The 26,665-nt window shown below is 37.8% G+C and overlaps 7 protein-coding genes across 8 annotated transcripts; 5 read left to right on the top strand and 2 right to left on the bottom strand.

Annotated features, from left to right (window-relative positions):
* Positions 1–5,224: 5,224 nt before the first annotated feature.
* On the bottom strand, positions 5,225–7,963 carry LOC133745590 (L-type lectin-domain containing receptor kinase S.6). Of its 2 annotated transcripts, XM_062173687.1 has the most exons (2): positions 5,745–7,963; positions 5,225–5,381 (listed from the first exon to the last, which is right to left on the bottom strand). In XM_062173687.1, exons 1-2 carry the CDS (start codon positions 7,671–7,673, stop codon positions 5,370–5,372), a joined length of 1,941 nt encoding a protein of 646 aa, XP_062029671.1. In that variant the 5' UTR covers positions 7,674–7,963; the 3' UTR covers positions 5,225–5,369. The 2 variants fall into 2 exon arrangements, with proteins under 2 accessions (XP_062029671.1, XP_062029670.1); XM_062173686.1 differs by lacking the exon at positions 5,225–5,381 and having other exon boundaries at positions 5,468–7,963.
* Positions 7,964–9,677: 1,714 nt separating this feature from the next.
* Positions 9,678–11,929, top strand: LOC133744393 (uncharacterized). The gene is made up of 4 exons (XM_062172510.1): positions 9,678–10,464; positions 10,577–10,711; positions 10,920–11,801; positions 11,849–11,929. The coding sequence occupies exons 1-4, from the start codon at positions 10,054–10,056 to the stop codon at positions 11,927–11,929; spliced, it is 1,509 nt and encodes a 502-aa protein (XP_062028494.1). The 5' UTR covers positions 9,678–10,053.
* A 61-nt stretch (positions 11,930–11,990) lies between these two features.
* Positions 11,991–13,703, top strand: LOC133741903 (uncharacterized). The gene is made up of 5 exons (XM_062169617.1): positions 11,991–12,241; positions 12,533–12,719; positions 12,807–13,034; positions 13,123–13,355; positions 13,439–13,703. The coding sequence occupies exons 1-5, from the start codon at positions 12,027–12,029 to the stop codon at positions 13,602–13,604; spliced, it is 1,029 nt and encodes a 342-aa protein (XP_062025601.1). The 5' UTR covers positions 11,991–12,026; the 3' UTR covers positions 13,605–13,703.
* A 1,057-nt stretch (positions 13,704–14,760) lies between these two features.
* Positions 14,761–16,654, top strand: LOC133744392 (uncharacterized). The gene is made up of 3 exons (XM_062172509.1): positions 14,761–14,794; positions 15,292–16,530; positions 16,643–16,654. The coding sequence occupies exons 2-3, from the start codon at positions 15,316–15,318 to the stop codon at positions 16,652–16,654; spliced, it is 1,227 nt and encodes a 408-aa protein (XP_062028493.1). The 5' UTR covers positions 14,761–14,794; positions 15,292–15,315.
* LOC133744391 (uncharacterized) lies at positions 15,914–17,666 on the top strand. The gene is made up of 2 exons (XM_062172508.1): positions 15,914–16,945; positions 17,181–17,666. Exons 1-2 carry the CDS (start codon positions 16,931–16,933, stop codon positions 17,664–17,666), a joined length of 501 nt encoding a protein of 166 aa, XP_062028492.1. The 5' UTR covers positions 15,914–16,930.
* A 1,338-nt stretch (positions 17,667–19,004) lies between these two features.
* LOC133707506 (uncharacterized) lies at positions 19,005–19,988 on the top strand. Its single transcript, XM_062133078.1, has 4 exons — positions 19,005–19,040; positions 19,145–19,372; positions 19,443–19,678; positions 19,769–19,988. Exons 1-4 carry the CDS (start codon positions 19,023–19,025, stop codon positions 19,923–19,925), a joined length of 639 nt encoding a protein of 212 aa, XP_061989062.1. The 5' UTR covers positions 19,005–19,022; the 3' UTR covers positions 19,926–19,988.
* A 754-nt stretch (positions 19,989–20,742) lies between these two features.
* LOC133741866 (uncharacterized) lies at positions 20,743–24,168 on the bottom strand. Its single transcript, XM_062169579.1, has 3 exons — positions 23,681–24,168; positions 22,220–23,302; positions 20,743–21,931 (listed from the first exon to the last, which is right to left on the bottom strand). The coding sequence occupies exons 2-3, from the start codon at positions 23,295–23,297 to the stop codon at positions 20,880–20,882; spliced, it is 2,130 nt and encodes a 709-aa protein (XP_062025563.1). The 5' UTR covers positions 23,298–23,302; positions 23,681–24,168; the 3' UTR covers positions 20,743–20,879.
* Between the last annotated feature and the right edge of the window lie 2,497 nt (positions 24,169–26,665).

Below are 26,665 nucleotides of genomic sequence, written 5' to 3'. Positions count from 1 at the left end.
CCTTCCACTAAGTGATCCCTTTTTTTTTTGCCATTTTAAGGGATCCTTGTAAGACCCACATTTCGGCATCTTGACTGTTCAATTTTTAGGTTTCTATGAGTAGATCTTTTCTACAAATTTTCAGCCAAATTGATGATCATTTGAGTGTTCATAGTCATAACTTACAATTATGAACATGAACGATTTAAGTTAGACAGATTCGGTTCGTCTGTTGATTTGATCTAGTTCGGTACATTAACAATCATTAATTTGGCTAAAAATTTTGAGAAATGATTTAATCATAGGGAGCTAAAAAATGAAAGGTCAAGATCCCAATATGTGACCGAAAAGTTGGTCTAATAAGCGATCTCTTAAAATAGCCAAAAAATATGGATCCCTCACTAAAAGGGCCCTCCATGTGTGTGTGTGTGTGTGTCTAGAACACACCATGGACATCTCAGGATTCCAAAACCACTAGCACCACTCAAGCCTTCCACTATGAAACACAGCTGGACTTGCCGCTAACACCGACGATCCTTGACAAGAAAGAAATCTGTTCCGACATCTCACTATCACCACTCAGACTCGTTTAGATGTCCCGTTCGGTAGCATCTGCATAGCGCCCTTCTTAAAAAGAAATGAAAAGGCTTGTGAAGTAAAAAAAAAAAAAAGGGCTTAATCAATAGTATAATAGAACTAGAAAACAGACACATGTTAACCCAAGGTATGAGATGGATTATTGGTAATGACACTGATATCAAATTCTGGACTTTTAACTGGGCTTATCAGCTTCCTTTAATCAATCTTATCCCTCAAAATGATAGAAATTCTATTGATCTTGATGAAAATGTCAATGATTACATCCAAAATGGATACTGGAATGTTACAAAATTAAATCATTTTTTTGACACTTGATGTGGTTAACCACATCTTAGGTATTCCTTTACCTGCTTCTTTCATTCCTGGTGAATTTGTTTGGGGTCCTTCCCCTAATGTTTTTATTTATTTATTATTATTATTATTTTTATCAAGTCTGCTACTTGGAAATTTGTTTGTGATGCTACCCCTCATGTTGCCTGGGGAAGAATTTTGAATGAAATCTGGAAATTTTGCATCCCTCCAAAAGCCAAGATTTTTGCTTGGTTATTGCCCAGAAAGAGACTAAAACCAGAGCTAGAATTGCCCGATTTAATCCTAACTTTGATTCTTCATGTCCTTTCTGTAGTAATGAGGTTGCCCAATTTTGCTACTAACATTGAAGACATCTCTTTTATTCATAATCCTCGAGAGGTAAACTTTGTTGCGGATGCAATCGCAAATTAAGGTAATTTGTTGAAGACTCCTACTACTTAGAAGGAAAAGCAGTCTCTTTCTGCTTTTAAAAGCTGCTTTTAACTTCGATAAATTTAGGTCAGGTTGTCTTAGGGATTTCAAGTTGTAATTTTATTCCTAAAAAATAATAATAATAATAATAATAAAATAATAAATAAATAAATAAAATAAAAATAAAAAATAAAATAAAAACTAGAAAAGCCCTGGAAGAAGAGAAATGTGACAGGGAGGGGTGATGGCTAAAAGGTTGGATGGGAATCATGGGATATAAACAATGCCAAGTACTTATAATAAAATGGCTGGGCCGCTGTGCTACTACCTCAGCACCACCATGTAGGTCTGTCCTGGCTCCAACTACTAGTCATATATGAGGCATCGACTGACCTTGGCTAGCGGCATACCTGGAGTTTTAAGGGGGGGGAAACATTGATAAATGGATGAACATATTTTGCAGAAGGTTAATTAAGCTTCAGTTTCGAACTTAAAATAATTATTTAGACTCTCAACGAATGTTTTCCCCTGGCAAACAAGTCAAAGTGAAAGAAGGAAGACAGGATCACAGGAAACCAGGTTTTGCTTTTGCATATTGGAATTGGAGAGGCTTCTGCAGTTCTGCAGTATTAGTGCTAAACTAGAACGTGTAAACATTAGCAATATTTTCTGAAGACCCAAAATCCAGATCAAGAAATATCATGTTTTACCAGTTCTCTTTTGCGATGCATGCCACCCTGGATCTTATTATAACACATGCTTAACAACCAACTAATGATCAAACAAAACTAGGCACATATACTCTGTGATCCGTTGGAATGGAAAATGGATCATATTGAAAGTTCAATCACTTCAATATGAACTGAAATGAAATCAGAGTCTCAGATGAATGTTCACAGCAAATGCGGTAATGAAATTTAACTACACAGCCTAGATTGAGAAATATAACAGGGATGCCAGTGATTCACTCAAGTTACACGGATTGTTAGGTTAGTTCGACCTTGTACATTTAAGGACAGGAAAAACAGAAATTATAAGATATGGAAAGAAAAACATGGTGTAAACACGGTAAAGTAATTAAACCACAATCAAATTAATAGGTTACTGATAGCATCAGAAAAATCACCTAAAATAACAGCTAGCAGTTTTTAGGTTGCTTTCAGTGACAAACTACTGGGTAGTGATATTTGTATGTCATTTTGTGAGGATAAGTGACTAAATCTTGTTTGTTTAACATGTTATTGTTATTGCAAAATTAGCTCATGGAGAGTGGGAACAGAATATTTAGCATGGCATACTTGTCACTTTAACATGTAAAACAGAAATCAGAACTTAAAATCTGTAGTCCTCCAAGCATGTTTCTTATTCAGCTTAGTAGGAATCAACTGGAAATTTGTAAGCACTAAATTTATACAGCTCAGTAGAACTCAGCTGAAGAAACCAGCACTAGACTGTAGATAAAGCTAGGTTATACAAATGTGAGTGCAAAGAAGACAGAAACTGTGAGATAACTGTACTGCATATGATTGATTCAGAAGACTAGTTATAGATTATAGTACTGCAAAAATGCTTTAAATAGTAAATGCTGTACATCAACTTATTACATTTAACAGGAAACAGAGAAAGGACCTTCTAACCAATGTAATTACTTCAAAGCAATAGCCTAAAGTGTCGGTTTTATCTTGATACATAAGGTTTTCCGGTTAAGGATAATCAGAAGTCAATAATTTGTTAGATAACAGCCATGCGGGGACAAATTAAGTGCAAACATTGGATATCACACAGGGCTCCATAATTAGTTTTATCATCAAATTCTCTGTGCATCCGTAAATTTCATATTTTGAGGTGTATGTGTACTTATACATGCAAAATTGCTAGTCTACCGAAATAGAGCTCAAAAAACGGATTCATGGTTTTGTCATACTTATGACACAGTTGTGTTTCCAATCGACGTGATTAAACATCCATACATACATGTTTTGTGATACTGTACTACAACAGAATAAAAATTGAATGTCTTTGCAAGTATTTACAATTGCTACTGTAAGGGTAAAACTTATGTTTATATGAATATGATATTCTTCATTATCATTTAAACTTGTTCTAAAGATATTGGAGTGAAGCATACCTCTTTCCATATAAGTTTGTGGTAACATTTATGAATCTCCTGCAAACCCTTTTCCTCGACAACATCAGCAACAATAACCAAGACATGCCTTGCACCCATGAGCCTTGCATTCTCAGTCTGTCGGCTCTACTCTTCTTGCCGCTAATACAAACCTCACCCTCATCTATGCATATTCATGTGCAATTTGCTGAAATCAGAAGCCTCATACTACACTATTACATATAAACAGTATGTGGCATCAAATTACCAAGACATGTGATAGCTTTAAGATTTGATAGCTTACCTGTAGTACACGTACATTACAATGATGTATCACTAATTAGTTATAAGCCGAGTGATGTTCCTCTACCTTTGTTGGGATAGTTCCAGTTGAGACACAAAAACCCAGTTTGGTATATTGCATTTGGAAGTGGCCTGTACAGTAACAGTGCTAACTTGGAACTTATGAACATTTGCAATATTCTCTGAAGACAAACCTAAATCCCAGATCTACATCCACCTCTACTTTTTAATCCCGAAAAGAAACTTGTAGACAGGCAACATACTTTACAAGCAACTGGAAAACTATATAGCCTAGAAAATAAGCAGCAAATTATAATTCCCTACCAAATGGACGGATTATAACAAACAGAAGGCAAATAAAGAACCCAGAAATATCATAAGTTCATGTTCTAAGATCAGAACTTACCTTGAAACAAACATGAAAGCAAGACAAGAACATTGTGAATAGCAGACAAGATACTGCAGACATAATCCCAAAAATATTTGGATCATTTCTCGATTGCATGTCATCCTTGTGCAGGGCCCAAAGTGACAATAAATTGCAGTGCGGTGCATTCAGTCAAATTTTTGTCCTTTTATTTTTAGTTTACCTCAAATTGGGTCTCATGAAAGAAAAACATGTAGAGAAAAGCTAATTCAATTTTCAAGCAAAGAATCAAAGGATTTCTTACATTTTTAAGTGCGAAGAATGGATAGAATAAACTCAGAAGATAATTTATAGCAAAGGTGGTAATGACAGTAAAGATGTGAATTATATTCAGCACGAGACAACTCCAAGAGTATGAGTACTGACAGAAAAATGAATACTTAGAGTGAAACTATGCAAAGGACAAAAAATACAGAAGACAGAACAGAATCATAATGGTACAGGATTTGTACAGGTTAACAGTATCTGGACTATGCACTAAAAAAATCTGAGTCTATTGGTACCATCTTCAGTAACCAAGTGAGGTCAGAGGACTTGACGACTTTCCCATAACAAGCCGATCTATGGGAGTTCTGCCATCTTTATTCCTTCTACTCTCAAAAAAATAAATAAACAACCTAGTTCTTTAAACTTTCATCATCTGTAATCCCTGTATACAGTTCTAATGACTCCTATTATAGATAGCATATCCAACATCTTAAACAGCTAAACTTAAGATCTAGAGAGGCCTCATTGTAGTTTTTTCTCATAAATCTTCAATCGTTGAAGTACTTATATTACTGCATTTCATTTCACATCAGAGTGCATCAAATGACTCAAAACTGTTAATTTCTCCAATTACAGTTGACAGTAACTGTAATTAGAGTACAAGTCACAAAAAATTTTGAGAAAATTAAAAATTAAAACAAAGTAATACCAGTGAACCATCTACATCTTCGCCTACAACAAATAAAACTTTTGACACCTGAAAGCATAGATCATCCAACCCATATATATTCCACCATCATCTTTTCCAACATACTTTTTCTCAGGTCTCTTCAGACCAAGTATTGGCAGTTGGAACAATAGTTTGTCATAGGTTTCATTGGCATAAGTAAAGGTCTAGAAAATTAGCTAGTGGCAGAAATCAATACCATACAAATTGGCATCCAACCCCATGTGTGAGTAACATCCAAGCTGCGCCCAAAACATACTAGAAAAAGACTTTCATCTATTCTTTTCTGAATTGAATCAATGCAAACCCTGAGATTCCATGAAGAAAAATATCACTAAAATGATATCCTGAGAAATGATTTGAAAAAGGCTATGAAGGAGAAGAATCCTCGGGAAAAAAAAAATGATATATGATATCTTCTTGTTATGTAAAACAATGAGTATTTCAGTTCTGTAGGATGTTGAATACATTCTAATGATACTTCCAACAAATTGGCTAACCTAAAACACCATCTTTCATAAGCCAAATTGGCCTATTCTGATCTACTGATCATTGCCAAATTGGCTCTTGGGGGTCATGTATGGTACATCATCAAGTTCAAGGCTGAACCTACCAGCACAGAAATTTCGGATTTCTTCAGTATCATCATGAAAAACAGGTCGAATGCTCACCCTAGGTTTTCTTGCAGGCAATACAGGAAGTGGCGCTTCTCCTTGTAATATCCTTGCAGCTTCTTTAACTGTTGGCCTCTTCACATGGTTTGGGTGCACACAAGCAAGTCCAGTCATCAGCATCCTTTCCATCTCTACCTTGTCAAACTTTCCAGTCAGCGTTGAATCAGCAGCTTCAATCAGTTTCCCCATTTCCCACAGGCCCCAAACTGAATCAACAATCACTGTACCATCATCCTCCACTGGCTTTCTACCCGTCGCCACCTCTAACACCACCACACCAAAGCTGTAGACATCGGTTTTAACAGTTGGAACACCAGAGTAAACATATTCAGGAGCAAGATATCCCATTGTTCCAGCTGGTATGGTCGCTTCTCTTGTGATGGAACTGTGCTCATATACTTCTGCTAGACCAAAATCCCCAAGCTTCGCATTAAATTCTGCATCTAGCATTATGTTACAAGTTTTAACATCTCTGTGAATTATCTGCCTCTCACACTCCTCATGAAGATATACAAGCGCAGATGCAACTCCAAGAACGATATTTAGTCTTTGCTTCCAAGATAAGACAACAGCCAAATTGAAGCTTCTGTGGAGAATTTTGTTGAGGCTTCCATTCGGCATGAACTCATACACCAGAACTAGCTCATTACCCTCACAGCACCAGCCATGAAGCTGAACCAAATTCTTGTGCCGCAAACACCCTGCCATTGTTGCAAACTCGGTAGTAAAAGGACTACCCAAACGATCAATCCCATTAGCCCTTCCGAACCTTTTGACTGCCACTTCTCCACCAGATAACAGAGACCCTCTGTAAACCTTAGCTGTTGCTCCTTCCCCAACAATTCTGCTTCTATCAAACCCCATTGTAGCTGATGTTATCTCCGCCAGTGACAAACTCATTGGAACTCTACTCGTCTCAACTCTACAACTCGGCCCTCGTCTACTTCTTCCGCCACTCCCCTTCCTCCTCTTTGCACACACACAACAAATCACCAAAACTGCACCTACGGATAACACAAATGCAGCTAAACCTACCAACCCGAAAGCAATCTCCACCACTATCCTTGTTTTCCTTACATGAACAGAAGTGATGTCGATACTCGAATCTCCACACATGAAACAGTCCTGCTCCTCCCAAAAATCCATAGGAATCACAGAAGGCAGAGACCCATTAAAAGTCTTGAACCTCCAACTATCAACAATGTAGGCCGAAGACCCCTTCCTATTTGCGGCACAGAACCCCACATACACCAACTCCTTGAACTGCTTCGAGAGGTCAATCTGGGCCACAATAACCGGACTCGGAGGCTTATTCTCCAACGAGTACCCGACCCAAACCCGAACCAACTTCAGATCATCTCTATACTCAACCCAAGCAGTAATCTCCTTCCCACCCACCAAATCAATCCCTGCATTAACAGAAGCCACAGACTCAACAGTGTTGAGATCAATACCAACATGGCTCCCATTAATGTCATCAACCACAGGGTCAAAACTGGTATCAAATTCCACAGCAAAGAACGAATCTTGGGGGAGACCCATGAACCCTTTTGAGGAGCTGAAACCCTCCATATTAGAGGTGATCACAAACGCCATGCCGTCTCCGGAAGAGCACAATTGGGTGATCGAGAAAGTGAAGCGGCTCAAGAAAGAGGCGAAGTCTTTGGTTTTGGGGTCAAGAAAACGAACTGGGTTGGAATAGAAGGCTTCTCCGACCCGAACCTCGGAGGTGTTGGTACTGGGGCAGGTGGAGAGCGGCTGAGCGAGACTAATGGCGTTGTGGGTAATGGAGGCGTCGCCGAAGAGGGTGATGTTGTTTGATGGGGTTGGAGGGGGAAGTGGGTGAGAGAGTGAAGGAGGGAAAGTGAGGTTGAAGAAGATAAAGAAAAGGGTCCAGAAGAGAAATGGGTATGAATGCATTGTCATTGTGAACCAGACGCAGAGAGAGACGGGTGCATCAGAGAGCAGTAAAGAAAAGAACTTTCTGGGAAAAGAGATGAAGTTCTGGGTTCGCTTGCTTGAACCAATCTTGATGCCTGAGAGCGAGAGAGGAAAGAGAGGGAAGAGGAAACGATTTGAGAGGGAAAAGAAAAGCCCCAATTTACTTGATCAGGAAGGAGAAAATCTGTGGCCGTCTGATTTGGGGTTTTGGGCTTTTGCACTAGTCGAAGCTAGAAGAGCCTCCTGATGCTTTATTTTGTGCAAAGAGCCGCTTGATGTTAATACAGTGGAAGTTTTCAAAAAGCTAACAACATTCGAAGTAAAAATGCTTGAAGAAATGGACGAGGGTCTAAAAACTGAAACCATGGGGATTTTTTTTTTTTTTTTAATAATAATCCAGCCTCACATACCTACGGAGGCAAAAGCTAATTAATTTGCGTGTTTAATATTAGGGTTTAAATTTGGGATAATGATAAAAAATGTCATTTTGAAGTGCCTTATTATAATTCAAACAGCACAAATGTCCCTATGATAATTAAGGTCACCTGTTCAGGTTCTACCACTGTACTTCAATTTAATTACAAAAACTGCCACCGTCAGTTTTCTCTGGCGGTTTGTAAGAGGTAGACTAAAACGGCACTATTGTTTCGTCTTCTCCACATTACTTCGGAAATTCAAACCTCAAAAAACCGCTCAAACCTACTCCGAAATAGAGAAATATTAATCTCCGGCGGCCACATTCTTAGACACATACCTTCTCCGACGACTGTTTTGCTCAACGGTGAAGCAACGCCGACTCTGAAAAGTACTTCACAGAAAAAGCCCCAAATTTTAGGGATTTGAAGAATTGCAGAACTCGAATCGTCTACCTCGACCGGGTAATCTTTCAGCCTTGATTCTCAGAAACTTCTCTTACTTAATTTCGAGTCATTGATATAGTATTTAGTTTTGGAATTATAAGTCGAATATGATATAATTATTTCTGCATTTGATTCTGAAACAAAACAATTCGATTCCAAGTTTTGGTTTGAGTGAAGATTTAAAGCTTTTTTGAGTGGAGATGATCAATGACTGTCTTCAAATTTTAGTTTGATGCTGTAACATAGCCAGTGACATAGGCTACTGACTGGGTATCATTTGATTTTGGAGGGGCTCTGTTTCCATTTTGGTGTGATTTGATACAGAGACATGGACAGTAACATAACAATTTATATGGAGATAATGACTGTGTGTCATGCTGTTTAGGCTTTAGGCTTTACTTGAATGGAAATTCTGCTAGTGCAAATACATATTTTATAGGCTCAGATAATGAAACTGGCCAGTGAGGTCACTGGCCAGGTCGCTAGACAAGTCAAAGGCCAGATAAGTCACTGGAAAAGGCCAACTCATTGGCAACGTGTGTTAAACTCCTGTCAATGATCATGTAACTGATCATGTAACTGGCCATGTAACTGGCCATGTAACTGGCCATGTAACTGGCCATGTAACTTACAATGCATGCAACTTATCATGTAACTGGTCATGTAACTGACGTTGTAACTTACAACATATGTAACTGGCCAAGTAACTGATCATGTAACTGACGTTGTCATTGAAATGAGCTGTAACTGACCATGTAACTGATCATGTAACTTACAATATATGTATCTGGCCAAGTAACTGACTACGTAACTGATTATGTAACTGCAAACTCAATGCTAACCTTCTTATTTTTTCAACAGAATTTAAACATCAGAAAATGGCAAGAACAAAAAGAAAAGAAAGGGAACCAAGCGATGATGACGAAGACTACCAAGAGGTGGAATCAGAAGATGAAGAACACGATCGAACGATACACAGAAAGAAGAATTCGAAGAAGAGCTTGAAGAAATCAAAAAAAAGGAGACAAGAAGAAATAGAAGAAGAAGAAGAAGAAGAACCATCACTGAAGCAGATTCTCAAGAAGAGCTTAAAATCAAAAAAAAAAAGACAGGAAGAAACAGAAGAAGAAGAAGAAAAAGTAGAACAATCACCAAACAAGGGTTCCTCTTTGGTGCTATTTCAAAAAACTGAAGCAGCACCAAAGAGGAAGAGAAATGTGAAACCAGGACATGTGCAGTACAGGTGCACATTAATAAGTTTCTTGAACACAATTAAAGATAACAAGAAGAATCTCAGTGCAAGAACATTAGATTTGCTCAGGCAGTCACCATTTGGAAATATTGTCGATGCATTCCATGGTGGCTACATAGAGGAGAAGTCAGCCAAGAAATCTGATGATTTCATTACACTCCTCCTGCAGGCCTACGACCATGAAACTGACCTCTTCTTCTTTGGAAAGAAGAAATTCAGGATCTCGACAAGAGATATTTCAAAGATCCTAGGAATGCCAGAAAAAGGTGACTTGGTCCCAAAGACTTCTGAGGGTGCATATCAGTCCGACTTTGTCCAGCAGTTTTTTTCAAACACAGCGAGAATTAACAAGAAAGCCGTGGAGAAAGCTCTGCAAGATGCGCTGAAAGACAATCCAACAACAGAGGATGGGATTGAGAAGAAGGACAAAAATGTGGCAAGATTAATCTTGCTGGACTTGTCCATCAAGTTTCTGTTCCCAAACGCAGGAGGAACAATTTCATGGGACTACGTCAAAGCCTGCGAAAATTTGGATAAGATCGGATCTTATGACTGGGCAAGGGAAGTTGGAAGCTTCTTAAAAAAGTCTATAAAGACTTTGAAAAAGAAAAAGGAGTCAAGCAGCCCATATGGTAATACGGGGGGCTGCGTTCTGATAATACTGGTAAGTTACTGTCAGACTGAGATGTAACTGGTCAAGTCACTAATCAAGACAAACTGCATGTCACTCGTCAAGTCACTATGACTAATTTTTTTTTGTTTTTTTGTGCAAGCAGTACTGGTTCTGTCAAAAGACTGGAAAAATCAACCCAATATCTGGAAGGGAGAACGAAGATCATGGGATGAGAAAATGGGACATCCAGAAGCTGATACAGAATTGGACAAGTTTTAACAGCTTGAAAAAACTAGAGGTATTTTCTTCTCTGTCAAAGTAGTTGTCACTGGCCACGTAACTGGCCAAGTAACTATCTTGGTTAAAAGTCACCGATTAAGTCACTATCACACTGCATATCAATGGCCAATTCACACTTCATGTCACTGGCCTTCATAACTGTTGTAAACATGTCATTGCTCATGTCACATAGCATGTCACTGACATATTGAATATGTTTCTTTCAGAAAATCTTTGAAAACCTGAAGGAGGATAGAGAGGAATCAGAATCCGAGGAAGAGGAGAATAGATCAGATGAAGCAAAGACAGTTCCGGAAAGAGAGGAAAAAGGAACTGATGATCAGAATTGTGAAAACAAAGAAGATAACCTACAAGTTGAGGTGGCTGAACAGGAAACAACTTCAGAAAAAAACAAGTGGGAGAAAGAGCTTCAGAAAAAGGAGGAGGAGATAAGATATATCACTGTGGAGAAAGATAATTTGAAGACAAAACTGAACGAAAAGGAACAGGAACTGAGGAAAATCACGGAGGAAATGATGAATCTGGAGGAACGAAATGCTACACTTGTGACCGACAATTTCTGCCTTGCATCATCGGTGAAGGAGTTAGAGATAAAATTGAAGGAATTGGAGCAAATGTTGAGCCAAAAGACTCACACCTCAACAGCAGCTCAGCAGCACAGCTCCCCACCACCTACCTCTGCAGAAGAAAAAAATGAATCAAATGGAGCTGCATCTAAGGCTGCTGAAAACGCAGAAAATAAAGATCAATCGACTGTTGAGGAAGCTCAGTCCCATGGCATCTGCACAGTCGAAGAATGTGCAGCAGCAGCAGCAGCTCAATCTCCACCTCACTGCACAGTGCAAGAAGAAACTCAATCGACAACTCCATCGCAAAAGGACTCACTGTTCCAGAGCCCCACAGTCTGCATGCTCACAGTCGAAGAAATGGAAAAACAAGCTGACATGTTTCAGATAGTAAAAAGTCCTGTAGCTGCGCGTGGCCTTCCACTTTGTACGTTGAGCCCAGAGAAAGAGGAGAAGACACCAGAGGAGAACAAAACAGGAGAGTTAACAATGCGCCTTACAGAGCAACATTCTGGTGAAACTGTATCATCAATGGGTCTCTACTCTTACGTTGTGAGATTAAAGAATAGGAGAAGAATACAGAAAAAGGACAACATTTACTGGTTGGGGGATGTGAAAGCAAAACGAAAGAAGAAAGCAAAGGAGATTGAACAGAGATTGAAAGAGGCTGAAAAGAAAGAAAAAGAAGAAAAAGAAAAGGAGATGAAGGCCTCACTGCCAGATGCTGAACGTAAAAGGCTAGAACAGATGGTAGCACAACAGAAATTGGACGATGTACCAGAGGATGTTCGGGAAGCAATAAGACAGATGGACGCTGCAGAAAATGCACAAATCAATAAAGAGCAAGAAGAGAAGCAGCTACCTCCTGAGGTCGTAGACTGGGAGGAGAGCAAAGTATACAAATTTATGGACCAGGACACCAAGAGGAGAGTCCAGAAATACTGGCAAAATGCACCATCAGGGTAATACTTTAATTAAGTCAAAATTCTATTTTAAACTTATTGTCACTGGCCAAGTAACTGTTTATGTAACTATCAAAGTAACTGGCCAAGACGAAAGTTCTATTTTAAACTTATTGTCACTGGCCAAGTCACTGTCCATGTAACTGACAAAGTAACTGGCCAAGTAAATCGCTGGCCAAGTCACTGTCCATGTAACTGTGGAAGTCACTGGCCAGGCCAAGTCATTGGACATGTGATTGTTAAATAAACGACATCACTATCTATGTTACTTACACTATTCATTCTTTGCAGAGTATACTTCTGGGATGGAAGACAGTATGGAGCACAAGTTTCAAGACAGGATTTAAAAGACATGATCATGGACGAACCGATAGCAAGCAATTGCATCGAATGTTATGGAATTCTCTTGACTGATCAGCTGTTGGAGAAAGAATCACAAGGATTGGATGTCCCAACTTTTATGAATCCCTTGTGCTGGGTAAGTAGTGGAACGATTATCAATCTACAATCAAAGCAAATGATTCTTAATTGATAATAACTTGTCTTCTTTTTTTCTTACAAACAGAATTCTGCAGAAAATTTGACGGTGTATTATGTACATCTGTACCTATGCGAACCACTGTTCCAGAATCTGGCAAGATCCAACTATATATTGTTCCCAATCTCACATGAATCAGGATTTCATCATACACTGCTCATTTTTGACAAGGAATTAAAGAACTGGTACCACTGTGATTCAAAAAGACCGAAAAAATCATCAACTGGAAAATCCTTTAAAAATGTACAAAAAATGGTATGGAACACTTTCGTCATACTAATTTCATATATTTAATTTAAGCAGAAAGCATATTATTGATTATGTTGCGATGTTGGAAATGCAGGTTGACATGGTAGAACTTTGGATGACAGTAGTAAAAGAACAAGCCGATGACATGCTGGAACAGGGATGCAGAATGAAATTTGATGAAAAGAACAGTTCAGAAGAAGAACTGAAAATGATGGAAGTTCCATTGACTGAAACCGAGAGAGAAAGCATAAAGTGGATCAAGAATAACTATAAAACAAAAATGGCAGTGACAGAACTCAAAGACAGCCCTCAGCAAGGAGAAGATTCGTAAGTACACAGCTCTTTAAAAATGTCAATATAATCATTATAAAGTTCAAATTCATTTACTTCAATTTTTATATGATGAACAGATTGGATTGCGGACTTTTTGTAATGTACACAATGGAGACAATTTCGAAAAAAGGGAGAGTTCCAAAGAAGCTCACAAAGGATGATATTTTGAAGTTTAGAGCTCATGTTGTAAAGTCATTTGCAGAAAGTAGGCACAGCTGGAACTCAACACATGAAGAATCGTAGAAATTTGTTTAGGGAATAGGATAGGTTATATAGTTTTTTCGAATTGATTCATCATATATATCCATTCATTTGTTCAATCGGAATTTCAATTTTTTAATATTTTCTTGCAGATATTGCTTCAGTATATAAAAGTTTGTTTGATATGATCTTCTGAAACGAATTCATGTACTTAGGTACCTTTTAAAGTAAGTAACTAGCTAAGTTACAGAGACACTGAATGTCACTGGAAATGGCAACCTGTATGTCATAGACCAAGTCACTGGTCAAGTCACTGTACGTCTCAAGTAACTGGCAAAGTCACTGACAACGTAACTGCCCAAGTAACTAGCCTAGACACTAAACGAGTCAATCAATAAGTCTACAGATCTTATAGCAAGACACTGAACAAGTAATCAGCCATGATTTGGCAAAAATAATTGTAAAAGGTAATGTCATGAGCCAATACATAAAGCAAGTAACTGTAAAAAAACTCATGTCCTTATGTAGCCTATAAAGTAACTGGCCAAGTCACTGGCAAAGTAACTGTAAAAAAATTCATGTCCTTATGCACCCTATAAAGTAACTGGCCAAGTCACTGGCAAAGTAACTGACAAAGTCACTCACTAGCAAAAGACAAGACATTACCAAACTGATCTTTTTATTTTTAAATGCAGCGTGCCGCTGCACCGCAACTGCAGCGTTCCGCTGCACAACAACAAACAAAGTTTAAGTTTCAATTAAAAATCTGTAAAAGCTAATGTCATGAACCAATACATAAAGCAAGTAACTGTAAAAAAAATTCATGTCCTTATGTACCCTATAAAGTAACTGGCCAAGTAACTTTAAAAACTAATGTCATGAGCCAATAAATAGAACAAGTACAAGTACCTGTAAAAATTAAAGTCACTGCTTATGTCACTTTCTATGTTTGAAATTACCTATCTAACCATTCAACTACAAGTAAACTGCCAGTGGCAGTTATCTAACCCGAGCGCGACTATTTCTCTTGGTTCATTTTCACAATTTCAAAACTCAGAGAAACTTTATACGATTTTTGCCCTAAACTCAGAGAAACTGCTCAAAGATTTTCTCTCCGGCTAAAACAGCGGACAACGACTGCTTTCCTCCACCGTAAACGGTGGGTAAGCAAGAGTGATTCACCGACTAAATCCCAAATTCTAGGGTTCTACAAATTTACCGAAAATTTACCGGTAACTTCCTCCTCCTTCTTTCATATAATTTCGATTTGAATAGCTTGCGTTTTGTTTGAATTAGAAAAGACATATTTCAATTACATGTGGAGTCTCATCAGAAAATGAATTTGCATGCGACATTTGTTTGAATTACATGTGGAATCTGATGAGAAAATGGTGAGACTTGTTTAAATTACATGCGGAATCTAATGAGAGAAAATGATGATTTCTGTTTGAATTACATGTGGAATTTGATGACAAAATGAATTTCCATGTTAGTTTTGTTTGAATTACATGTGGGATGATGCGAGAAAATTTCAGCATTTTGTCATTGTTCAATGTCTTTGTCACTGCCCATGTCGCTGCACTGGTCACTGGCTATGGTCATGTAACTGGTCATGTAACTGGTCATGTAACTGGTCATGTCACTATCATAAACATGTGCATAAATATGTCACTGGTTAAGTAACTGTCAAAAATAACTATTGAATTCTAATTTTCTTAACTGTTTACAGGATTTTTTTAAAAAAGTTCGAGGAATGGACCAACTAAAAAGAAAACAAAGTAAGGAATCTGGAGAAGAACAATCTGAAGGACAAAGTCCAGAAGAAACAATTGCAGAAAAGTTGAAAGTGATAAAATGGAAGAAACTGAAAGAGAGAAAAAAGCGAAAGCAGAAAACTGAAGATGAAGAAGAATCAAGTGAAGATGAGGAAGGAACAACTGGAGATGAAGAAGAATCTGATGAAGAACAAGTCCGGCGTAACAAGACGAAGAAGGATAAAAAGAAGAAAACTGGAAAGCAGAAAAGAAGAAAACCGGAAGGAACTGAAGATGAAGAACAATCTAATGAAGAACAAGTCCGCAGTAAGAAGAAGAATGAGATTAAAAAGGAGAAAAGAAGAGAAAGGGAAGAAAATGAAGATGAAGAAGAAGTTCGTGCAAAGAAGAAGAAGAAAATGGATAAAAGGAAGACCAAAAAAGAGAGTACAAAGAAGAAGGAAGAAACTGACGAGGAAGAAGATACAAAGGATGATGAAGAGGAAAAAGTCCCAGGGAAAAGGAAAAGATATGTAAAAGAGGGTTATGTGCAGTATCGCTGCACAATGCTTGCTTTTCTTAAAACAATTGCAGAAAACAAAAATAACCTGACTGAAGGTACTTTAGAGCTGCTGCAGAAAACACCCTTTGCAACGCTGATAGATGCATTCCATGGAGGTTCAATTAAAGAAAAGGATGCAAAGAAATCAGATGATTTAATCACACTTCTGCTACAAGCATACAACAGTGACACAGACCTTTTTGTGTTTGGGAACAGGAAATTCAGAATGTCAACAAGTGATATATCTATGATTTTAGGAGTGCCGGCATCCGGGTTATCAGTACCAAAGACCAAAGAAGGGGCATACAAATCTGAGTTCGTGACTAAATACTTTGACAAAAAGCAGAGGATCAACAAGGCGGCTGCAGAGGAAGCTTTGAAGAAGGCATTGGCAGAAACTCCAGAAACAGGGGATGAAAAAACGAAACGGGACAGAAATGTTGCCGTATTAGTACTCTTGAACCTTTTCATCAAACTCCTGTTCCCAAACTCTGGAGGAACAATATCTTGGGACTATATAAGAGTATGTGAAGAGGTGGAAAGTCTGGGAAAATATAGCTGGGCAAAGGAAGTTGGCGACTTCCTTAAAAAATCAATTAAACGAAAGGCAAAAGAATCCCAAAACATGGCAGGTTGCGTGATATTGGTGATGGTAAATTCCCGTAACTTGTTAAAAATTTGTTTATGCATCATTTTGCTGTCGTATGCTGTTGTAAGTACAAAAACTAGATCAGTGTCATGTCACTGTTAAGGTCACTGGACAGGTAACTGGCTAGGTCACTGTTAATGTTACTGTCAAGTTTTTGTCACTGACAATGTCACTGTTGTATTTGCATATGTCATTGGTTATGTTTGTGATATTCATATGGGTAAGCAGCTGTTTGAAAAATAACTAACTAGTTTTCTATTTTTATTTTTTATTTTCCAAACAGTATTGGTTTTGCCACAAGACAGGAGTAGTGCCGCCAATCTCTGGAAGAGAAACCGAAAAACACGGAATAAGAAAGTGGCAGTTAAAGACCCTGATAGAAAAAAAAGGGGATTTCAACACCATGGGAAAGTTGAAGGTATGTTAATTTGATGTAGATAAACTAGGTCAATGGTCTTGTCACTGGGTCTTGTCACTTGCTCAGTGACCTGGTCTTGGTCAGGTCACTGACCAAGTCATTGACTATGTCACTGGTCATGTTATTGTTATATTTTCATGTCACAGTGCATGTATCTTTGCATGTCTATGATTGTGTTGTTGTTTTTTTTCTGTCACTGCTTATGTCACTGACAACTTTTGTAATTTTGTTTCAGAAAATCTTTGATAAAGTTAAAGAAGATGCAGAGGAAGAAGATTCTGAGTCTAATACAGACACAGAAAGTAAAGAAAAAGAGAATGATGGGCAAGAAGATATTGTTGAAAATAGAACCAGTGGAAACATTAAGGATGAGAAGATGGAGACAGAGATAGGGAAGAACAATGAAGAGAAGAAGGAATTACAGAGAAAGCTGGAGGGAAAGGAAGAAGAGCTAAGTGCTTTGAAAAAAGAAGTTGAGGAGAAGGACAAGGAAATTGGCAGAATAAATGAAGAGAATGAGGATGTGTTATTGGAAAATGAGGTGCTGAAAATTGAGAAAGCCTCACTAATTAACAGAGTGAAGCACTTGGAGGGCATAGTGATGGCACTAACTGAGAAGTTTGAGTCGCCAATAGCACGTCCAGGTGATGACAACGACTCAACTCCTCCTCCCCCACCACCTAGTTTCCCTCCGCCAAAACCAAAGGCCCCTCAGGACTAGCCAACTGACAGCAAGCACTCCAAAAACACAAAATCTCAAGGTGGTAGTCAGGGAACTCAATCACAACCTGCCTGCTCCACAGCAAGCGCATCTGAGATGGCATCTGCAGCACCTCACTCAACCGACCAAGGACATCAGTCACCACTTCAATGCCTTGCCCAAGCAGCTGCACAGATTCATTCACCAACCTCTCCTGAGGTTAAATTGAGAATGACGGAAGATGCTTGTACACCGAACACTGCTTGGGTTAATGCATTGTTTGTGTTTCCACCTCCGGGCGTGTTTCAAACTCCACCTCCAAGAAAAGTCAGTTTGGAAGATATGCAAGCAGAGCCAAACAAGTATCAGATCATTATATCACCAGAGGTTCAGCCTGTTTTTGACGTCGAACCAGTCAATTACATTCCTCCTACAGAACAGATGACAAGAGCTGAGTTCATCAAGCCAATTTTAGAGGAGATATCAGGGCAGGACTCAGAATCTATTGGCCTCTATTCTTATGTGGTTAGGACGAAGAGAAAGGAGAGAGTACAAAAAACACATCATATTTTCTGGTGGGACGAGGTGAAAGAGCAAAGGCAGAGGGCGAAAATGACCAGAATCACAGCACAGGAAAAGAAAAAAGGACAGACAGCTGAACAGAAGCCACAGGAGGAAGTGATACATGATTTGACGATTAATGTGGATGACGAGGAACAAACAGAAAAAAACGAAATTGAAGTGATAGATTGGCAAAAACGACAACTGTACAACCTACTTGACAGCCCAACTAAAAGCAAACTAGAGAAGTACTGGAACAAGGCAGAACAAAGGTAATGTTTCATGTTACAGCTCACAAGATAGTGACTTAACTTGCCATGTAGCTGTCTGAGTCACTGGACAAGTCACTGTCCAGATCATGGCAATTGCCATGTAGCTGGCCTAGTCACTGGTCAAGTCACTGTCCAAATCATGGCAATTGCCATGTAGCTGGCCAAGTCACTGTCCAGATCATGGCAATTGCCATGTAGCTGGCCTAGTCACTGTCCAGATCATGGCAATTGCCATGTAGCTGGCTAAGTCACTGATCAACTCACTGTCCAGATCATGGCAATTGCCATGTAGCTGGCCAAGTCACTGTCCAGATCATTGGCAAGTGAAAAGTAACTGGCTAAGTCACAGGACTAACAACGTTCTATGTTATGCAGCGTATTATTCTGGGAGGGAAAAGAGCCTGGAAGCGAAATCACAAGGGCAGATGTCAAAATGCTCATAAGCGATCAATCAATAGCAAACAACTGGATTGATTGCTATGGGGAAATGTTGAAGGATGAACTGCAAAACGAAAGTTCCCAAAGTTTGGGAAGATCTGCTTTTATGCATAGCATGTGTTGGGTAAGTATGACGAGCACTTTCTCATAAACATTGAATCCTTATCTCTCATTCTTTGTTTATTTATAACTCGTTCTATGTATTTCTTTCTTTCTTTTTCTAAATAGTATTCGACAATACATTTAACTGTGAGAAACCTCCATCAATACTTGTGTGAGCCGCTGTTCCAAAACATGGGAAAATGCAGCATGCTTTTCTTCCCAATTACCCATAATGAAGAATTTCACCACACGCTCTTGGTCTTTGACAAGGACATACCGCAATGGCTGCATTTTGATTCAATGAAACCAAGAAGAGCAGGAACAGGGGAGTGCTTTAAAAGTATAAAAAAATTGGTAAGAAACTTCTTACTGACCATGTAACTTGCCATGTAACTATCACTCACTAATCTGTTAAAAACTACAGGTTGAAATGGTCGAGCTGTGGATGAGAGCAGTGAAAGATCAAGCAGATGATATGCTGCAGCAAGGCTGCCGAATGAAATTTGACAAGAGTCAAAGCACTCACACAAAATTAAAGATGGTTGAAAGTATTTTGAGCGATGACGAAATAAGAACAATAAGCTGGATAAAGGAAAATTATGATGGTGGAAGGATCCCTTTGAACCATGCCAGAATCTGCCCCCAACAAGACCAAGGATCGTAAGTCTATATTCAAAAATTTAAAATGATAACTTTACTGTTACTAAGTTTGGTCAAAATCATTAACTTGAAATTTTTAATTGTCAACAGATTAGATTGCGGAGCTTTTGTAATGTATTACATGGACAGAATGGCAAAAGAGGAGAAGCTGCCAAACAAAGTCACCAAAGCTCAGATGATGAAGTTCAAAGCTCAAATATTCAAAAAATTTGCAGAACATAAGCAGAGCTGGAACTCAGCAAATTAAGAATTTTAGAAATTTGTTTGTTTAGTTCAGAATTTCAGAAATTTGTTTGTTTAGTTCAGCAAATATACTTGTATGGATCTTTTTATTCAAGTTTAATGCATCTTCTGAATTCATAGGGCAAGTCACTGACTATGTAAATATGAAGAACGCATATAATTGAAAGTGTCATTGTTAAATTCACTACTGCCCATTATGTAACTGCTTAAGTCACTGGCCAAGTAAAAAGAAAACTGAATGTCAGTGGCCAAGTCACTAGGCAAGTTACTGTAAAACTCAAGTAACTGACCAAGTCACTGATAATGTAGCTGACCATGTAACTGACCATGTAACTTGCAATATATGTAACTGACCATGTAACTGAACATGTAACTAAACATGTAGCTGAATATGTAACTGGACAAAAAACATTAAAACTATAAGTCACTAGAGAAGTCACAGCCAAAATGATATTCCTATTTCAGTTTGCAGCGTGCCGCTGCACCGCAACGGCAGCGTTCCGCTGCCAATTAATAAACCAAAGTTGTTGTAGCTACTTCATTTTTTAATTTTCATTAATATTTGCAGCGTGCCGCTGCACCGCAACGGCAGCGTTCCGCTGCCAATGACCAAATCTATATGCAGTAATCCAACTACAAGTCATAGAACAAGTCACCGACAAGATAACTAAAAACTAATGTCAATGGACAAATCAATTAGTTTACAAATGGTTATGTCACTGTACATGTAACTATTAAAACCTGTAGACACAAAGAATACTGAAGGATTTAAAAGAAGAAAGCAGAAAAACTGTCTCATAGTCAAAAAAAAAAAATTCCAATGAGTAAGCACCTTACAAGCACTTCTTATCATTTATTGAAAAAAATGAAAAATCAAAACAAATATTCAAACTGTATTGGAGTCACTTGCTATGTCACTTGCCATGTCACTGTTAAAGGCATGTAGGCAGAATTGAACCTATATCGGAGCTGTACAACTCTTTCTGTTGTGACCATCACATTTTCCACACCTACCACACTTGATCACCCTGGTTTTCTCGCTCCTTTTTCTGAACCTCTTCTTTCTAGGCCTTCCCGGTGGTCTTCTAGTCAAAGGCGGCTGCAAGATCACAGCATCTCTACCAAAATCATGCACTTGCTTCGAAATAGAGGGAAGAGGATTAATTGGGAAAGAATAAGTTTCTCGATATTTATCCACCTTGTACAGCTCATTGACATACAAATACGGGGAAGAACCATGTTGTTGGATCACTACAAGTGCATGGGAACATGGGAAGCCATACAGCTGCCATTCTCCACACGAACAAAACCGACTTTCCAAATTTACCATGCTATTGTACTTCTGGCAGTGAACTTCATACACATAGGTATCAGACCTGCTCACTCTCCAATGCCTTCCGACTTCCAAATTGTCCTTCAGCTTCTTTTCAATCACTGGGCACAACTCAGAAAACCATTCATGAGCATCCTGCTTCCGAGCAGCAATTGAAGCCATGGACTTCACTCTAATGCCATCATTAATATCAAGAATAGGAAGACTCTTCAAAGGCAACACCCAATTATTGAAAGACTCAGCCAAGTTATTTGTCATTTCACCAAATCTTTCACCATTAAAGTAAGCCATACACCAGTTCTCCTTGGGAAGATCCTCCAGAAATTGAGCAACTATGTCCCCGCCTTCACTCCTCAAGATTTCCATGTTGAACTCATACATCTCCGGTGTGCGAGAATAAGCACAACACATAAACAAGTAAGGAATCCGATCCTTGAGGTAAGATCCAGCTGGAAATTTGTCAGAAAGGTTAGACATCAGGTGTCTAAAACAAAACCCATGTGGATTATTAGGAAACACTCTAGGGAAAGCACTAACAAGCCCAACATGACGATCAGAAATGAATGTCACCCTCCTCATAGGGTGTTTTGCAAACTCTTCAGCCAAAACCTCAAGAAAAAAACTCCAATTACTCTCATTTTCAGAATCCACAATAGCATAAGCAACTGGATACAAGCCTGAACAGAAAAACAAAATGATGTCACTGTCATGTAACTGTTAATGTCACTGACCATGTCGCTGACATAACTGCATATTACTTGACAGTGACATGGCCAGAGACATGTCATTCAAATCACAGAACATTTAGGTCATTGGACATGTAACTGTCAATGAACATGTAAGTGACCATGTCAGTAGCTATGTAACTAACCATGTCACTTACATTACAAAAAAAAAAAACAAGACATGGCAGCAAATAGAAAACAAGAAAAATAAAAAACTACAAGTAATGAAGGAGATTCAACCTTGATTGGCATCCTTTGCCGATGCAGCAATAATCTGCCCCTTGTACTTGTTGGTGATGAATGTAGCATCAATGAAAAGAATAGGTCTACAAGATTGAAAACCCTTCATCCATGCACCATAGCTCACAAACATACGCTGAAACCTGTGTGTTTCTCGATGAAACTCAACCACTATCCTAGAGTCGGGGTTTGACTTCATAACAGACTCACTGAACCAAAGTAGCTGAGCATAAGACTCAGCTTCATCACCATGTAGGGCTGTTTTTGCCAACTCCGTACCATACCAAACTGTACGATAAGCAACATCCAAACCATAATCACTCTTGATCTCATCAGCTATATCAATTGGCTTTTTGTTTGGATTGGCACGAATCTTATCAAGCACAATAGACTTGACAACCTTGGATCCCATCATCTTACTCTTCTGCAAACGAATCACACCATGACAAGTGTGAACATTAACCAACCTTTTAATCATAAAGAAACCATTAGCCCTACATAAATAAGCCTTCACCAGCCAATTGCAGCCTTGAGAATGTTTCTTAGAACACTGAGCAATAACACGAACCTTGTCATTTCTAACAAACTCATATGAAAAGCCAATTTCTATAGCATACTTACGCAGCTTATCCCTAAACTCAACAACCCCACCCTCAAACTTTTGGCCTTCAGAATGAATATAACTCTCCCAACCTTTCGTCATATAACTCTTCGGTGCCTCTGCCCTATAACACCCCAAATAATCATTCTCCTCAAGCATGGTACTAGAATCCTCACACACTGTGTTACTCACCACACTTTCACTAATAGAAGGCAAATCAGTCACAAACACTTCAACAAAATCAGAATTGTAACGAACCAAATTCCTAAAAATCATTCTCATATCAACTTCACTCTCTAGAAAACATGAAGTAGAATCCGGAGGAATAATGTACCTCAACATGAAATTGCCTTGAATCAAATCAGGAAAACGAGAGCGTATGGAATTGCATAGGTCAACAAACGACCAATTATGCAACAATGGAACTGTCGCTGCTTCACCAGAATAAATAAACTTGACAACATAGCTAGTATCCATAACAACTGCACAAGAATAAAACAAATCACTATCCATGTCACTACTAAGGAAATCAAAAGAATCAACACAAACAAGTCACTGCCAAAGTAACTGTTAATGCCTGAACAGAAGAACAACCTCATACTCGCAAAATAAATGATAATTCCTGAACAAAACAGCAGTATTAAAAATGTAACTGGCCATGTCACTGATAAAAAAATCACAGTATAGAACAAATATAGTACAGCAATAGCACAAAACATCATCAACAATTCAACATAGCACTGAGTCCGACGAAGGAGAAGAAAACAGTAATCCAAAACGAACAATTCAACAATTTAACACAAACAACAAAAATACACTGCAAAATCCAAAACGAACAAATTCACAGAGAGATGGCTTACCGATCAAATCAGAGAAAACCAGAGAGAGGAAGAAATAGAGAGACTGTAACTAAGCACTGAGTCAACGAAGAAGAAGAACACAATAACGTGATCAAGACGAACACCGACGAAGCCAGAGATCCAGAAAAAGAGAAAAGAGCTGAGGAAGCTCCAAAACCACTTTCAGATCGTCGCAGAGGCACAAAGAGAAATCGGAAGCTTCCGACGGAGAGAGCGGCGAAGAAAAAATCTCGGAAAGAGATCTCCGATCAAATCGAATCGGAAGCTTTCTGATCAAAGGAGAGAGAAAATTTGAGCTCCCCGATTTTGAAATGGAAGGTTATAAAGGTTTGTTACCTTAGGGGCAGAATCGGAATGATAAAAATTAAAAACTGACCTTTTTTAACATGACCTCATTATTCATAAGGACTAAACTAATATTAATAACAATTTACAATGGACCTTCTTATCAAGTGGAAAACTAGGTGACCTTATTATCATTTCACTATCTAAAGTGACCTTTTCCATCATTTCCCTTTTAAATTTCTTTGACATTATCAAAATTTTCATAAATATGTTAGGATAGTTTTCCTCCCTCCAAATTTTTTTGTAACCATAAAAAATTTCATAGATATGAAGGTCCGACTCAAACCTCCACTTGTCCCAACGAGCTAAACAATTAGCAACTTAATTTGAATCAAGATAGATATGCTGGATCGAAGTTCCTGAATAGAGTTAAGCAGTTGACAAATTTGGGTCAAATTTGAATTTAACAGATGATGTGGTATTTGACAATTTTGTTATATTTATACTTCAACCCATCAGTTAAAATAAATTTATATTTTATTAAAGGGAGAATATTACAAATAGTCACTCAACTTTTACTTATTCGACATTTTGGTCACTTACTTTTTAAATATATCACTTTGGTCACTCAACTTTAACTCTGTTATTCACTTTAGTCACTTCGTTAATTTTTTTCATTAAAAAAAATTATTTGCCACAATATTAATGATATTTTCGTCCAACCAATTGTGAAATATTGATAAATATGTATTAGAATGATTGGGAGAAGTGATTAAAGTGAGATAAAATGCCCCTTGGGTGACTAAAGTGATTGACGGTGTAATAGTTGAGTGACCAAAGTGATATATTTGAAACTTGAGTGACCAAAGTGTCGAATGAGTCATAGTTGAGTGACCATTTGTGGAATTCTCCCTTTATTAAAACACAAACTACACGATCACATCTTCTTCTCCTTCTGTTTCTCCTTCTTCTCCTCCTTTTTCTACTCTTATGTTTAAATCTCTATCTTCCTTCTGTTTCTCCCTTTTCTCTTCTCTTCCTTCTCTTCCTTCATCATCTCTATCCAAAACCGATCACTCATTCTTCAACTCAAATCCAACTGAATAAGCTCAAATTGTTCAACAACAAAAACAATCACATAAACATCCAAATCTAGGAAAACCCAGGTAAACAAACAATTACATACACAGATCTGATGAAAACCCAGAAAAGATTTTGAAAACCAAGAAATGGTATATACCTTCCGCGGCTTCTCATAGTCTTGCATAAGACTCTAATGTTAAATCTAGCCCTTGAATCCTAATACAGAGCATACGAAGAAGGCTTCATAGCAACAACCCCTTTCATCTTCTTTATCAAATCGATCACAGAGATACTTTTACAGAAAACCCACAGAACCCCATTTCTTGCTTTCTAGTTTTATGTGTGAAACTTTGAACCAAGACTAGAAGTTTTGCTTTGGTCTGGGTACTGGGTATGAAGAAAGAGAGAGATGAGAAAGAATGAGAGAGAAGGTAAGAAAAACAATAAAAAAAGAAAAGACAGAATTCTTGAGCTTGTCAAATTTGACAGGATGAAGCCAGATTTGTCTTCCACGGTGGATTTGAAGGATGGGTTGAAGAAGTTGAGAACTGTCTTTTGTATTCGTTGGAGCTCCACGGTGGATTTTGACACCACCGTTGGAGATGGTCTAACAAACTCAAATGGTCCGACTCAAATATCCATGTACATGTCCTTGATCAAAGGCCAACACCACCCTAAAAAGAAACCTCATGATTTCTAACAACCCTTATTTTCTATCTTCAAATCGTTCTTTCTAATATGGCGATGCTTTTTTTTTTTTTTACCTTCTTTGTCAAAATTAACTTCATTCTCATCCTACATCATCAATAGATAAGCAAACAAAATAGAAGGTAAAGATACTAAAAAAACTAGAGTGCGGCTATTTCCACCCTATTAATTCCTCAGTTCACCCTATATTTTCTTTTTGATCCATAAGGTTTCAATTTTGCCCTCAAACATTAGAAAAATTTAAGAAAAAAATTAATCTAAAAATAAAAAGTAGAATAATTAAATAAAGAATTAGAAAAAGATTGCCGCCAATCCACCCAGCAAACCTCCATTCTTCCGTTCTTCTCATATGGTTTCCTCCCTATTCTTCTTAAAGCACCCAATACTATAGTCGGTAGAAGCACAGTTATGATGATCTATATATATATATATATATATATATATATATATATATATATATATATATATATATAACTGGGCAAGTTGTAGCGATGATAAATTGAGGAGCCATAAACAAAAACAAAACAAACAAACAAAAAATTAATAGATTTGTGATCCATTAATTTAAAATTTATGGTTCAATGTTATGTTCATTTATATATTAATCTTAACATATAGGTGTCAATTTATTATTACACATTATGAGTTGATTTTGTTAGTCTTTGTTTCTTGCAGATATGTCTTGTAGTTGTCTTCCTTTCTCGATAGTTGTAGAATGGTCTAGTTTGTATATGTATGTTTCTAATCTATACAGTATTTTTTTTTTTTTAAAAGGAGTTTGTTAGCTAAAACAAAAATTTTTTTTACGTAAATACTCTTTATATATTAAAATACTATGAAAGCAAAATTAATTTCAGGATAAACAAGTAAAATCACAAATAAAAAATTAAAGAATTAAATACTTGTTAC

This window comes from Rosa rugosa, chromosome 4 (assembly GCF_958449725.1).
Source record: "Rosa rugosa chromosome 4, drRosRugo1.1, whole genome shotgun sequence".
Lineage (NCBI taxonomy): Eukaryota > Viridiplantae > Streptophyta > Magnoliopsida > Rosales > Rosaceae > Rosa > Rosa rugosa.
This window is presented reverse-complemented; position numbering and strand designations above follow the sequence as displayed.